A 16,235-nucleotide genomic window follows, 5' to 3' on the forward strand; every position below is an offset into this window, starting at 1 on the left:
GTTTCTATTTTGTGAAATAGTTTGAGGAGAATTGGAATTAGGTCTTCTTTGAAGGTCTGATAGAACTCTCCACTAAACTCTGGGTGGTCCTGTGTTGTTTTGTTTTTTTTTTTTTGGTTGGGAGACTATTAATAACTACTTCTTTTGTGGTATATGGGGCTGTTTAGATCATTAATCTGATCTGGATTTAACTTTGATACCTGGTATATGTCTATAAAATTGTCCATTTCCTCCTGGTTTTCCAGTTTTATTGAGTGTAGCCTTTTGTTGTAGGATCTGATGATGCTTTGGATTTCCTCAGGTTCTGTTGTTATGTCTCCCTTTTCATTTCTTATTTTATTAATTAGGATACTGTCCCTATGCCCTCTAGTTAGTCTGACTAAGGGTTTATCTACCTTGTTGTTTTTCTAAATAAAAAAATAAATAAAATAAAACAGCTCCTGGTTTGGTTGATTCTTTGAATAGTTCTTTGTTTCCACTTGGTTCATTTCAGCACTAAGTTTGATTATTTCCTGCCCTCTACCCTTCTTGGGTGAATTTGCTTACTTTTGTTCTAGAGCTTTTAGGTGTGCTGTCAAGCTGCTAGTGTATCTTTTGGGCAGCACTCAGAGCTAAGTGTTTTCCTCTTAGGACTGCTTTCATTGTGTCCCATAAGTTTAGGTATGTTGTGGCTTCATTTTCATTGAACTCTAAAAAAGTCTTTAATTTCTTTCTTTATTTCTTCCTTGGCCAAGTTATCATTGAGTATTGTTCAGCTTCCATTTCAATGTTGGCTTTCTATATTTATGTTGTTATTGAAGATCAGCCTTAGTCCATGGTGATCCGATAGGATGCAGGAGATAATTTCAATATTTTTGTATCTATTGAGGCCTGTTTTGTGACCAATTATATGGTCAGTTCTGGAGAAGGTACCATGAGATGCTGAGAAGAAGATATATCCTTTTGTTTTAGAGTAAAATGTTCTGTAGATATCTGTTAAATCCATTTTTTCATAACTTCTGTTAGTGTCCATGTGTCTCTGTTTAGTTTCTGTTTCCAAGATCTGTCCATTGATGAGGGTGGGGTGTTGAAATCTCCCACTATTANTGTGTGAGATGCAATATGTGCTTTGAGTTTTACTAAAGTTTCTTTAATGAATGTGGCTGCCCTTGCATTTGGAGCATAGATATTCAAAATNGAGAGTTCATCTTGGAAGATTTTACCTTTGATGTGTATGAAGTGCCCCTCCTTGTCTTTTTTGATAACTTTGGGTTGGAAGTCAAGTTTATTCCATATTAGAATGGCTGCTCCAGCTTGTTTCTTCAGACCATTTGCTTGGAAAAATTGTTTTCCAGCCTTTTACTCTGAGGTAGTGTCTGTCTTTGTCCCTCAGGTGTGTTTCCTGTATGCAGCAAAATGTTGGGTTCTGTTTATGTAGCCAGTCTGTTAGTCTGTGTCTTTTTTATTGGGGAAGTGAGTCCATTGATATTAAGAGATATTAAGGAAAAGTAATTGTTACTTCCTGTTATTTTTGTTGTTAGAGTTGGGATTTTGTTCTTGAGGCTATCTTCTTTTAGGTTTGTTGGAGGATTACTTTCTTGCTTTTTCTAGGGCATAATTTCCCCCCTTATATTAGAATTTTCCCTTTATTATCCTTTGAAGGACTGGATTCGTTGAAAGCTGTTGTGTGATTTTTGTTTTGTCATAGAATATTTTGGTTTCTCCATCTATGGTAATTGAGTGTTTTACTGGGTATAGTAGCCTAGGCTGGCATTTGTGTTGTCTTAGGGTCTGTATAACATCTGTCCAGGATCTTCTGGCTTTCATAGTCTCTGGTGAGAAGTCTGGTTTAATTCTGATAGGTCTGCCTTTATATGTTACTTGACATTTTCCATTTGTCCTTATTTAGTGCATTTGTTGTTCTGATTATTATGTGTCAGGAGGAATGTCTTTTCTGGTCTAGTCTATTTGAAGTTCTGTAGGCTTCTTGTATGTTCATGGGCATCCCTTTCTTTAGGTTAGGTACATTTTCTTCTATAATTTTGTTGAAGATATTTACTGGTTCTTTATGTTGAAAATCGTTCGTCTCATCTCTACCTGTTATCCTTAGGTTTGGTCTTCTCATTGTGTCCTGGATTTCCTGGATGTTTTGAGTTAGGATCTTTTTGCATTTTGCATTTTCTTTGATTGTTGTATCCATGTTTTCTATGGAATCTTCTGCACCTGAGATTCTCTCTTCCATGTCTTGTATTCTGTTGCTGATGCTCACATCTATGGTTCCTGAGTTCTTTCCTAGGTTTTCTATCTCCAGAGTTGTCTTCTGTTGTGATTTCTTCATTGTTTCTACATCCATTTTTAGATCCTGAATGGTTTTGTTCAATTCTTTCACTTGTTTTGTAGTATTTTCCTGTAACTCTTTAAGGGATTTTTGTGTTTCCTCTTTAAGAGCTTCTAGCTCTTTACCTGTATTTTCCTGTATTTCATTCTTAAAGTCCTCCATCATCATCATGAGAAGTGACTTTATATTCATGTCTTGCTTTGCTGGTGTGATGGTATATCCAGGACTTGTTATGGTGGGAGAGTTTGGTTCTGATGATGCCATGTAACATTGGTTTCTGTTGCTTGTGTGTTTATGCTTGCCTCCTTCCATCTGATTATCTCAAGTGCTTGCTGCCCTAAATATATCTGATTAGAGTCTGTGCGTCCTATAATCCTGGTTGATTCAGGACTCCTCAGAGTCCAGCTTTCTCTGTGATCCTGTGTTTCTGGGATCTTGTGAACCTGAGATTATGGGTGTATCAGAGCTCTTGGCAGTCAAGCTTCCTCTGAGACCCTGATATACTGGTGTGACCAAGCTCCTGTTTGTTATCCTGGGATCCTGGAATCCTAAGATCCTGGGCATGTTACACCTCCTGGAAGTGGTGTCTCCTCTGAGGACCATGGGGCTGTATGGTGTGTTTGAAACCAAGGTATACCAGTACCAATCAGAAAGATCCCAAGCCTCTGGTCAGGCAGTGTTCCCGTGTCCTTGCTCCTGATGTCACAGGCCCGTTACAATTGGTTTGGAACAGATGTCATGTTCCATTCACCAGTGATCCTAAGATGGAATGAAGATTCCTCTGGGGACTGTGGGACTGTCCGCCCAAGGTGACCCAGAGCTTGTGCAGACCAGAAGGCAGGATGATATTTTCTAGTTCCATCCATTTGCCTGCAAAAGTCACGATGTCCTTGTTCTTAGTAGCTGAGTAGTATTCCATTGTGCAAATGAACTACATTTTCTGTATCCATTCTTCCATTGTGGGATATCTGGGATGTTTCTAACTTCTGGCTATCACAAATAAGGCCACTATGAACATAGTGGAACACATGTCTCGGTGGCATGGTGGGGCATCTTTTGGGTATATTGCCAAGACTGGTATAGCTGGGTCTTCAGGTAGATCTATTCCCAATTTTCTGAGGAACCTCCAGATTGATTTCCAGAGTGGTTATACCAGTTTGCAATCCCACTAGCAATGGAGACAAATCTGCCAACAACTGATTGGGAATAAAATCTTCACTAGCCCAACATCCAATAGAGTGTTAATATCCAAAATAGATAAAGAACTCAAGAAGTTAATCACTGAAAGACCAAACAACCCAATCAAAAAATGGGGTATAGAACTAAACTGAGAATTCACAATGGAGGAATCTTGAATGGCTGAGAAACACCTAAAGAAATGTTCAAAGTCCTTAGTGATCAGAGAAATGCAAATCAACACGACCCTGAGGTTATACCTTACACCAGTCGGAATGGCTAAGATCAAAACCTCAGATGACAACACATGTTGGAGAGGATGTGGAGAAAGAGGAAAACTCAATGGTATTTCTATAGACTTTTTCTCTCATATTCCTTTGCTTGTGTGTGTGTGTGTTACTGACCTTTTACTTGTATATTATGGTTTCTGTATTTCTGTTTTTATAGATTTTTGTTGTGCATGTTTTTTTTCTTTTTGTTGATTTCTTGTTTTGCTTGTTTTATAAAAATAGAAACAGAAATTGGGTGGAATTGGGTGGGTTGGGAGATTCTGAAAGGAGTTTGGAGAGGGGAAACTGTGATCAAAATTCATTGTGTGAAAAAATACTTTTCAATTTAAATTTTTAATTAAATTGTTCTTATTTGGGTTTTTCTTGATGAAAGATCTTATGACACATAAAACTTTGAATAAAGAGTTTTCTTCAAAAACTTTCTGAGATTATATTTTAATCTTAATATTTCTGTCCTCCCTTTCTACCTCAAAACCTTTCCATATATTCTTCCCCACTCTTCCCTAAATTCATGACTGTGCTTTATTTACTAATAGTTATTAAATGCATATGTGTGGATTCATCTGTATGCATCAAATATACCTATTCTGTCTGTGTAATGCTACCTGTGTATATATTCTCAGGAATTTAAAATGTAGCAAACAGAATGGACTGGACATACCGAAGGAACATTAATTCATAAAGATATATTAAAGGCTCGGAAGGGAGGCATAGAAAGTAGAGCATACTTAGAATAAATCCATTGCATAGATCCAGTTTACATGAAGTACTCTCAGCGAAGTTTAAAGGAGTCAATTAATACCATGGTGAGACCTTCCGCACAGAACATGAGTATACCAGGACATTCTGGGAGATGCGTATGGAGTGTGTAGAAGGAAGTACTCCAACCTATGAGACTCCTCTGACCACACTCTTCCACACCCGTCTTTAGAGATTTGGGGTTTATGAAGCCAAGAGGTTTTTTTTAATTGATCCTAAGAGATTTCTAGTTGGATTTCTATCCCAAGAGCCACCAGGACAAACATCTGCCCCTGGTCTCAGAAAATCACTGGAATTTGTGAAGGTCAATTGACACTCAACACAAAGGAAGACAGATCTTCAGAAGGACAAAAGACTTGGTACTTGCAGGAGAGAACATCAGTGCTCGGCACAGTGGTCACCGTGTGGGAGCCATCTGTCACCTCAATTCACTGGGACAGAGACAGGTGAGTGAAGACTTATCTTTCACAGGCTAATAATGGTACTCCAAGCAAAAGATAACTCACTAAAAATGGCATTTGTCCCCATTTTTGGAAATCAGTACAGAGGGACAGAAACACAGAAGGATTAGGTTCTCAATGGATCCTGTGTTTGATGAAGAGTGCTGGGTCAGAGATCAGAAAACAGAATATGATAGAAAGAGTTGAGTTCCTGCTCCATTGTATAAACAGCAGAATGTCTAGTTTCTAATCATGATCAGAGTTTGTTAATTTCTGTTATATTTGCCTTATAGTCATAACTGGACATATTCATTCTCCTACAGTATTCCCACAAATTATGAGATGAAAATAACAAATTTAAAAGAATCATATTGATGTCTAGATAGTACTTTTAATATTCCCATTTTGGTCTGTGGTGTCCATAGAGATTGGTGGAAAATGCCACAAAAGAGATTTTCTTACCTGTTGTTCTGAGGACAGAAAACACTCTTTACCTTGAGTTGAAAACATCAGTAAAGCCTCCTGGGGTTAGCCTTGCCCTATTTGCTTCAAATCGGGGTTGGCATGACTGGGAGTCACTTAAAGAAACAATTATAGCTGTCTAAAATTAAGTATCAAGAAAAATGACCAAATAATGTGGGTGGCAGTGTTAATAGGGCTGGCGGTGCAGATGCTTCCTCTGCCAATTTTGCTGTCTTGACCACGGTATCTGCAGACACTCCAGCTTATGACTGTGGTGAGGATCCTCAGCTGCTCTGCTCCTGGCTGAGGCTCAGCNTCTGAAGGTTTTCAGGTCAGCCTTGCTGAGATCTGGCTTACAGGTAACCATGAGAGGCTGTTGTGAATTTGTTCCCACAAACTCCCCACCTGAATCCTAGATTCTCCCGTGTCCTCTTAGGCACAAATGGGCACATAAGCAATAAAAGTTAAATTCCAAAGGGCATGATAGATTCCAGGAAAGAGGGCTCAAGGAGAAGTAGCTACTTCTGTACTTCGCAGTGTGCATTGGTGAACAGTTGGGAAATGTATTAATTATTTTTTGCTTCTGTATGACAGTATCATATCTAAATATTATAATATTGTCTGAAAGCCCAAAACAGTCATCAAAATATTGCTTGCCAAATACAATGTGTATGAAGTGACTATTAATCTACAGTTTTGCAGAAGTGCCATTTATGAAATATTCCAAAACCAAATTTGTTTATTTGGCTACTGGATACACCAGTAAATGGCAAGTCCCAGTTGTCCAGTCCAAGTAAAATGGAGTCCTGGTCTACCAAAGTGATCTCCAACCAACATCTTCTCCCTGTGATTTATGTTCTGTGATAAACGACAAATGTTGAATAGGACTCAGTACAAATACTGAGACTCCTCCATTATACTGTGCAAGGAATGTCTGGTTTCATCATAATGAGAAGCAGCAAATAATACCACTTGGTGAAATGCACAAGATGAAGTTAGTACTGTTTCTGTGAAGCCAACAGATAATATGTAGGATGCTGAGACTATTGGAAAGTCCTGTGTCTAATCTAGCCTCTGCCCATCACAGGTTTATGGTCATAACCTTTTAATCTTTCTGTTGTTTTTTGCAAGAACATAGATCCTCCCCCACCCCCTGCTGCAGTTCACTTGCCTATCACAATTTGGACTTAGAAATCCCAGAACTAGACACCTGTCTGATTTCACTATTGTTTCTAGTTCTGGGCACTTCAGAGCTCACAGACAAGAGCCTTGATGGTGTCTCTGTCTGCTAGGACAGGGGCTCCTTATTCACCATGACATTACAGGTTCTTACAGGTTGTCACTTCACTGTCAATGCCAAGACCCTGAAGCAAACTCTTGGTGCCTTTACTGATCATGCTTATTAGACTCAGACATTTGTTGTAATTACTCTGTTCTTGCTTCTAAGTGCTCTCAGTGAGATCAAGTGGAATATGGTATTTTTCAATGCATTTGATACAGATTTGATCAAAATATTTTGTAAATGTTTTGTGGAGTCATTGATGGTTTTTGTGTTTAGTTCATACCTGTCTCCTGCTATGTGCACACTCATATTCCATCTCTCACAATTGTAAAGTGATTGCACAAGTGTACATGTTGGATTACTCTTGTGGCAAAGGCATTGCATTCCACCATTCAAAGGACATGACCCTCTAATCTCTAACCTCTCCAGTAACAATCCTACCCCACAGAGTTCACACTCTCTTCCCTTGTCATTGGTGTCTCCTTTCTCCACCTAAAGGCATGTGCTACCATTACTCTGAATATACATTCTATTTGCTCTACCACATTTTGAAGGTAGATGTCAAGGATTTGGTTAAAGGACACTTAAAAAGTGAAAGCAATCTTTTTATATGCTTGTTTTTTTTGTTTTGTTTTTTGTTGTTTTTTGTTTTGGTTTTTCGAGACAGGGTTTCTCTGTCTCTCAAACTCAGAAATCCGCCTGCCTCTGCCTCCCGAGTGCTGGGATTAAAGGCGTGCGCCACCACGCCCAGCTTATATAATTGCATTTTAAAACCAATTTGTGTTTTATGGAATGTTTTCTTTCATGTAGTCCAGTTCCATGAAGATAGAGGGAATCTTCATAATCCAAGAAGTCCCATACATTTTGTCAGGGCACAATAATTAGAAAGTAACACATATGCATCTTCTACAGATCAGCGTTTAAGTGCATTTCCCTCCACATGAACACATATAACTTTATTGTTAACAGTTATTTTGAATTTCTTAAACTTTGGACTCCATCCACATTGTTTTATGGTTATATCTGGCTTTTCTATGATATATTTTTCTGAATTAATATCATGAATTAATAACAATAACTGTCATGAATAATGTCAATCAATACTGGTATTTGTAATAACAAGTCACTGCATATGCTGATGAGTCATAGGTTGATATTTCAATATGGTTTATACATATTCTAAGTAAAGTTTATTTGTTCTAAGTAAGTTTGTTTCTGTGACTTTGTCATCTCTGTCTTGTCAAGCTTTGAGCTTTTCTCTTCTCATTGTTTGTAAATACTTTAGAGATGATTGCGGAGTGTAGTCACTCCACTATGCAGTCCTAGAACTTATTTTTCTGTCTAAATGAAATCATCTACCGCCTCTAGATCTTACAAAACTCTTTGCTCCCCCTCATCCATGAATATTTTTAAGTCTTGAGGAAATGGGAGTGATCTAAACTTCCTATTAAAGTCTGAGCACCCCAAAGTTTGTATTCTGTTCTCATTGACGAGTATTAAGCCTTTCTGTTAATTCTTATCTACTGCAAGGAGACGTTTCTCTGAGGAGGGTTGTATGATGGACTTATCTATGCATATAGCAGTAAATCAGTAGAAGACTTTTGAACACTATGTCCATTTAGTAGGAAAACAGTAGTAGTTTTTTTTTTTAGACCTAAGATCTATCTAACCATAAGTTCTTGACCTCGTTAGCAGTACCAGATATGGGTTCCATCTAGTGAGGTGGGGTTTAAATGCAGTCAGGAAGTGGTTGTTACCTCATTACATTTGTGTCACTATTGCATCTGTGGCCATATCTTTACAGGCAGGTTGTTATGGCTGTTAGGGTTCAGACAGGTGAAATTGATCACATTTTTTCCCACAAGTAATGTGCATAGCATCTTCTAGAACTGTGAAAGCTAGCAAGTAGGGATAAAGCTTCCAGGTCTGTGTCCATTTGATTTCTTCATATTTATGGTTCAGGTTAAGTGGTATCTCCAGCAATAGGATCACATTTGGAGGACAACCAAGAGCAAGAACAATCCCTGTAGGGTCTGACTGTCAATATCACCTAGTGATTAATGTTTCTGAAAGATGCAACCCATTCCTGGTACAAGAGTTTTATATGATAGCATGTGGTATCTAGTGTAGGTTTTACACCCCCCCCACACACACACACATTGTAAGGTAACTCCATATAAGTTCTTTTTATATCTGTATATGAATATATTTTAAAAATATTGTGCTATACTAAGTTTCCATATGGATTTCTCAAAAGACTTTTAGAGTTGCTTATTGTGCTAGCTTATTTTATCAGTTATGTAAGAAAGCAGGCTGAGCAAGCCATAGTGAGCTATCCAGTAAGCAGCACCCCTCTATGGCCTCTGCATCACCTTCTGCCTCCAGGTTCCTTCCCAGTTTGAATTCCTATAGTGACATACTTCAGTGGTGAACAGAGATGTGGAAATGTAAGACAAATAAACCCTTTCCCACCAAGTTGCTTTGGTCAGGGTGTTTCATCACAGCAATAGAACTCTAATGTAGAAAAGTTGGCACAAAGAGTTGGGTATTGCTGTGAAAGACCTTACCATTTTGTTTAGGGGGGGGGATTGTGGAAGGACATTGGAACTTTGGACTAGAAAAGTCATTGATTGTTGAGAGGTCAATGAGCTGTACTGTAGGACCTTGGAAGATAAGAATGCTGAGAGCAATACATACAATGTAGTCCGTTCTTGTAAAGTTCCAGAGGGAAGCAGACACTACCAGGCCTTTTGTGTGAAAAATCTACAGTATCTGACCAGCCAAAGCTTAAGAATCAGCTGTGACTAGCAAGAGACCAGAACCACTGAAGTAAAACCTTTGCTTTCCTGAGACAGTGGAAATTGGTCGCCTGAAGAATCAACTATGAATAAGAGACCAGTGATGAGATAAAGCATTCTTGAAAGTGCTTCTTCAGGCTCAGCACACAGGCGGTACCTCATGTTAGCATCCAACCATGGTGGTGTAAGAGTCATGCAGGCAGTATTGGCTTTGAAGATATGAAGAAGTCATGGAGATCATCTGTAGCTTGGCTTGATGAAAGGCCAGGAGTGGCCATTGAAAAAGAACCAGCCTCAGTAGCTGATGAACCTGTAGGATTGAAGGGGCCATGGAGAGAAGTTGAATCTTGGCACCATGAAGAGATCATAAATGAATCCCAGATATTTAACATTGAGTTATTTATACTGTTTGAATGTTGCTTTGCTCTGCTCGGATTGTGACTGTGCCCTAGTTCTTCCCTCTTGAGGTAAAAAAGTATTTGACTTACTTTATTTATTTTATAGAAGCCCACACTTGATAGTCTTTAAATTGATCTTTCTTTTCTCTTTTTTCCATTCAGTTGGATTGGGTTTCAGGGTGTGTGTGCGTGTGTGTGTGTGTGTGTGTGTGTGTGTGTGTGTGTGTGTGTGTGTGTAAATAGATTCTTTTCTTCACAATACATACTGATTATAGTTTCCCCACCCCCACCTCCCCTCTACTCTGGATTCACTCTATTTCTTCTCTCATTAGAACAACAGGCAACTAGGTGATAACCAAACATGAAAAAATATAAGATGAAGCAAAAACTTGCATATCAAAGTTGGACATGGCAGCACAAGAGGAGGTAGAGTCCCAGGAAGGCAGAGGAGTCAGAGACCAGCTCATTCTCATAGTCATGAATCACACAAAAATACTAAGTTGATAGCTATGATATACCTAGAAGACCTGGAATAGACCCACACAGGTGCTATGCTTCCAGCTTCAGTCCTCTGTGAGCTCATATGTGCCTTGCTTAGTAGATTCAGGGGGCCTTGTTGAAACTGATTTTTTAAAAGATATTTGGGATAGTAAGAGATTTTGGATTTTTACAGAAACTAAACTTTTGATTTTTTTTTTTTGGTTTTGGTTTGGTTTGGTTTGGTTTTTGGGTTCTTTTCTTATAAAGGATATATAATTTGGGGTTTCAGGTTCTGAGGTTCAGTCCATTATTATCCTCGTCCTACCTTTTGACATTTTAAGTTGATAGCAGCCTTATTTATAATAGCCAGAAGCTGGAAAGAACCCAGATGTCCCTCAATAGAGGAATGGATACAGAAAATGTGGTACATTTACACAATGGAGTACTACTCAGCTATTAAAAACAATGAATTTATGAAATTCTTGGGCAAATGGATGTATCTGGAAGATCTCATCCTTAGTGAGGTAACCCAATCACAAAAGAAGTCACTAGATATGCACTCACTGATAAGCGGATATTAGCCCAGAAACTTAGAATACCCGAGATACATTATGCAAAACACAAGAAATCCAAGAAGGATGACCACCGTGTGGATACTTCATTCCTCCTTAGAATAAGGAACAAAATACTCATGAAAGGATATAGGTACAGAGACAAAATTTAGAGCTAAGATGAAAGGATGGACTATCCAGAGACTACTCCATCTGGGAATCCATCCCATCATCAGCCACCAAACCTAGATACTAATGCGCATGCCAGCAAGATTCTGTTGGAGGGACCCTGATATTGCGGCCTCTTGTGAGGCTATGCCAGTGCCTGGCAAACACCAAAGTGGATGCTCACACCCAGCTATTGGATGGAACACAGGGCCCCCAATGGAGGAGCTAGAGAAAGTACCCAAGGAGCTGAAGGGGGCTGTAACCCTATAGGTGGAACAACAATATGAACTAACCAGTACCCCCCGAGCTTGTGTCTCTAGCTGCATATGTAGCAGAAGATAGCCTAATCGGCCATCACTGGGAAGAGAGGCCCCTTGGTCTTGCAAACTTTATATGACCCAGCACAACGGAAGGCCTGTGCCAAGTAGTGGGAGTGGGTGGGTATGGGAGCAGTGGCGGGGGGTAATAGGGAACTTTCGGGATAGCGTTTGAAATATAAATAAAGAAAATAATAATAATAAAAATTTTTAAATAATAATAATAATAAATGAAAGAAAAAAAGTAATTTTAAAATTTTGAAGAGCAAAAAAAAAAGATATTTGGGATAGTAAGAGGTTTGGGATTTTTACAGAAACTAAACTTTTGATTTTTTTTGGTTTTGGTTTGGTTTGGTTTTTGGGTTCTTTTCTTATAAAGGAGATACAATTTGGGGTTCCAGGTTCTGAGGTTCAGTCCATTATTATCCTCGTCCTACCTTTTGACATTTTAAGTTGATAAAGATGGTAGAATTTTATGTTTGTAATATGTTTTACATTTGTGGTATTATTAATATGAGATCTTGGGATGGACCAACAAAAGGAAAGGTTACGTCTTAAGTACTGTGTCAAGTTGACAAGGAGTCAATTGTGCTGGCCAGCTTTATGTCAAGTTGATCTGAGTTAAAGTTTCCTGAGAGGAGACAACACCAGCTGAAGAAATGCCTCCATAATATTCAGCATAAGGTGAGACTACAGAGCATTTTTTAAATTAATGATTGATGTGAGAGAGCCCAGGCCATTGTGGGTTTGGGTCATCCCTGGGCTGTTGGCCTCGAGTTCTATAAGAAAGCAGGCTGCCTCTTCACTCAAATGATGTTCTTTTATGTACAGGCACTTTGTATATTGTTTCATATGAGCCAGTTTATTAGTTACTGAACTCAGTACCTGTGCTGCAATGGTCCTGTCAAGAAGGTTTCCTGGGACAATCAGTTGAAGTACATTCCCCATTTCTGTCATTTTTCAGGTGTTGGGTCTTACACTAGTCCTTGAGCCACTTGGAGTTTATTTTTGTACAGGTTGAGAGATAAGAAATTTCTGTGTTTCATCATCCTGTCTTTTCTCTAGTGTGTGGATTTTACTTCTTTGTAATAAAACATGTTTATGGGTATGTGAACATGTTTTCAAATCACCCTATATATTGAAATTCTTTGTCATTTCTTCTTCAGTGTGTCATTTAGAAATAAGATAGATATTTTTCATGTAATTAGACTTTGAGAGATGTGCTGTTAATGTTAGGAGAAATCTACCAGATAACACATGTTTTCAGTTTTCCACAGGAAACAATTAACATTAAATATTTCCCTCTAGCTCAGCCTAAGGTCCATCCTTATCAATACTTTCTGTACTCTGAGGGAGGCACACCCTGGGAATGGAAGTTAAATCACACATATATTATAGATGATATCAGGAGAGAACTTCACAATTTCAGGTTTAATAGATTTAGCTAGCCAGATCTAGAAATTTAAAAAAATATATTAGAAAAATTCACTTTTATAATTCTGATTCTGTAGAAACATTAGCAGTACCAAACTATTCATTGATGTACTCAATACATATACAATACACAATATACAATCTCAATACATATACAATATACAATAGGATAGGGGGGAGAGGAAGAGAAGTGGTCAAACACACAATGTCCACATGACTGCAGAGGGGAAACGCTATATTTGAGTATCCCTTGTCTAAAATGGAGGCACACATAATGTTTAAAATTCAACACTTACTATTAAGTTGGTAAGAAATATGTTGTGAATATTACTATGGAAAAAATATTTGAGATAAAATGTGATTAAAAAAATGAAGTGACACTGAAAATAATTGCCACAAACAGGTTTATAAATAGGGTTGAATGTAAATATCTGAACTTATGAGGAAACCTATGGAAATGATTAATGAAGGTGTCATATGAGCCTTTTGTGTCAAGATATAGGGTATATTTTGCTGAAGAATTGGGAGAAAATATAGTGAATTTGCCTATGGGCCAAGGATGAATTATTTTAAGATATACACACTGTATGCCTTGAGTGATGGAGTAGGAAATTGGCAAAGTTAACAATGACAAGAACCCAGAAAATATGAACCAGCTGAAAACATTGGGAACATGAGTTATAATGTTGGGGAAGCTATAGTTATAGACTTAGAGGACCAGTTGATGAGGGAGGTAAGAAAATATAGAGCGTGATTCTCACCTCACAGAGCAGGACTCTGCTCAGGATCTACCAAGTGCATAGACTGCAGGTAAGACAATGATTCAGAGAGATGGATCTGTGCTCCAAAGAAAAGCTATCGATCTGCCTCCTTGCTGAAGATGTAGGCCCTATCGAGAAACACTGTGTAGCTGAGGGTGGACTTCTGTATAAGGACATTGAGAGTGCACAAAAATATCTGTAAACAGTGGCAGTGACTTCAGCTATGGGTTTGTTGACTTTGAAGTTCCTGTGATGCATTGAGACAAAAAAAAGGCCACAAAAGTTTGATGGATTCATAGGTCTATGGTTTGAGAAATGTTCTCCAGGATGATAGATTTGAAGTATTATAGAGTCAGGACGGTGTCAATCACAGTAGAAGCCACATATCACAGTGATTAAAAATCAGAAAATACATAGCTATGTTACTATGGGAAATGACATTATCAGGTTGAGATGTATAACAGAGCAATTCTCAAAATTTCATGGAAGACCAAGTGCCAGGGAACCTAAAAGGCTGGGTGTGGAAGAATGTACAAAAAATGATCTCAGTGTGCCCATCCAAAATTGTCATCATGTGGAGAACACTTGCTGTAGAGGTAAACAGTAAAGCTGTATCACCAAGCACTGTCCCCAGAACATATGGCTTACTGGTGACAGGGAACATACTTCACTTTTGCCACATGCCCAAGAAGATGAGGAAGAACCAGTTATAACTCTTGATTCAAAGCAGTGAAGTGAGGGTTTCTAAATGGGAAAGAGAAGTAAATGAAATACATGTGGTTTCTAGTGGTGTGCTACAAACAACAAAAGACTAGAGGCTTCCATAAACAAAATACAATCATTCTTTCCCTTTCTGACAGCAGGGAAATTTGAAGTGCTCAAAGTTGGAAACCAGACTTTGCAGTGGTACGCTGTGATATTTTCTCAGAAGGCAACAGACACAGTTGTGAAACAGATATATTCCATGATGTTGTTCAGTCCCAACCAGACAGAAGTGACAGAGTTTATACTAGAAGGGTTCTCAGAACATGCTAATCTAAGACTTCTCCTGACAGGCTGCTTCCTGTCCCTCTACACAATGGCTCTAATGGGGAACATTTTGATCATTGCTTTGGTCACCTCCAGCACTGGGCTTCACAGTCCCATGTACTTTTTCCTGTGCAACCTGGCCACCATGGACATCGTGTGCACCTCCTCTGTGCTTCCTAAGGCCCTGATTGGCCTAGTGTCTGAGGAAAACACCATCTCCTTCAAAGGATGCATGGCTCAGCTCTTCTTTCTTCTGTGGTCCTTGTCTTCAGAACTGCTGCTGCTCACAGTCATGGCCTATGACCGCTATGTAGCCATCTGCTTTCCCCTACACTACAGCTCTAGGATGAGCCCACAGCTGTGTGGGGCTCTGGCCATGGGTGTATGGTCCATCTGTGCTGTGAATGCATCTGTACACACCGGTCTGATGACACGGCTGTCATTCTGTGGACCCAAGGTCATCACCCACTTCTTCTGTGAGATACCCCCACTCCTCCTGCTTTCCTGTAGTTCCACATACATTAATAGCATTATGACACTTGTGGCAGATGCCTTTTATGGATGCATCAACTTTGTACTAACCTTGTTATCCTATGGCTGCATCATTGCCAGTATCCTGCGCATGCGTTCTGCTGAGGGCAAGAGAAAGGCCTTTTCTACCTGCTCATCCCACCTCATCGTGGTCTCTGTGTACTACTCATCTGTGTTCTGTGCCTATGTCAGCCCTGCCTCCAGCTACAGCCCAGAAAGAAGCAAAGTTACCTCCGTGCTGTACTCAATCCTCAGCCCAACCCTGAACCCCCTCATCTATACATTAAGGAACAAGGATGTCAAACTTGCCCTGGGAAGACTCTTGCCCTCTTTCCCCCAATAGGTGGAGATGTGCAGAATATTCTCCTGACCTGAACTACTCCTAAATGTGCTTTCCTGAGGGTAGCCTCACAGAGTGGGGTATCCCTACTGCTATTTTAGAAAACCTTTGGCTAATGCCAGGACTGGACAATTCCACTCACTGTAACCTCAAAATCAACAAAATTCTTAAAGGCACTGTAGTGAAAACACTCAAGCACTATTTCCTGATTAATACAAACCATTTCAAAAGTAAGTAAAGCTTATCTAAATGGAGGTGCCATGTTCCTGGACTGGAAGGTTTTTAGTGAGTGTCAATGGTGATTGTCACAAACCAAAAGCATTTCATACAGGTACTCTCTGTACACATAGCAGGTGCTTGTTTCAGAGCTATGGCTCATAAGTCTAAACTTCATAAGGAAACTCGAAGGATCAGCATGGCCACAATGTCTTAGGGAAACCGAAGTCGCATGTCTTAGATTCTCCATTTCACAGTATCCTATAATCTCTGTGAGTCAAATGGCATGGAGAAAGAGATTGGAATCTATGGAACTGAGGTAACATTTAAGTTTCAAAGTGAAGACACATATGTCACACAGCATAATTATGACAATGAAAACAATCAAATTAATGGGAAAGATTAATTATTTCCAACAAAGATATTTGGAGAAACTAGATGAATGCAAGAACTAAAGTAGAAGCTTTACTCATGCTACAAATAAAA

At 39.0% G+C, this 16,235-nt stretch overlaps 1 protein-coding gene across 1 annotated transcript; it reads left to right on the forward strand.

Annotated features, from left to right (window-relative positions):
• The first annotated feature begins 14,509 nt into the window (after positions 1–14,509).
• LOC110327578 (olfactory receptor 13A1-like) lies at positions 14,510–15,594 on the forward strand. The gene has a single exon (XM_021206655.1). The coding sequence runs from the start codon at positions 14,598–14,600 to the stop codon at positions 15,534–15,536; it is 939 nt and encodes a 312-aa protein (XP_021062314.1). The 5' UTR covers positions 14,510–14,597; the 3' UTR covers positions 15,537–15,594.
• The last annotated feature ends 641 nt before the right edge of the window (positions 15,595–16,235 follow it).

This window comes from Mus pahari, chromosome 1 (assembly GCF_900095145.1).
Source record: "Mus pahari chromosome 1, PAHARI_EIJ_v1.1, whole genome shotgun sequence".
Classification (NCBI taxonomy): Eukaryota; Metazoa; Chordata; class Mammalia; order Rodentia; family Muridae; genus Mus; species Mus pahari.

Coding starts and splice junctions, on each gene's coding strand:
- LOC110327578 (XM_021206655.1), top strand. CDS start 14,598: ATGATGTTGTTCAGTCCCAACCAGACAGAAGTGACAGAGTTTATACTA.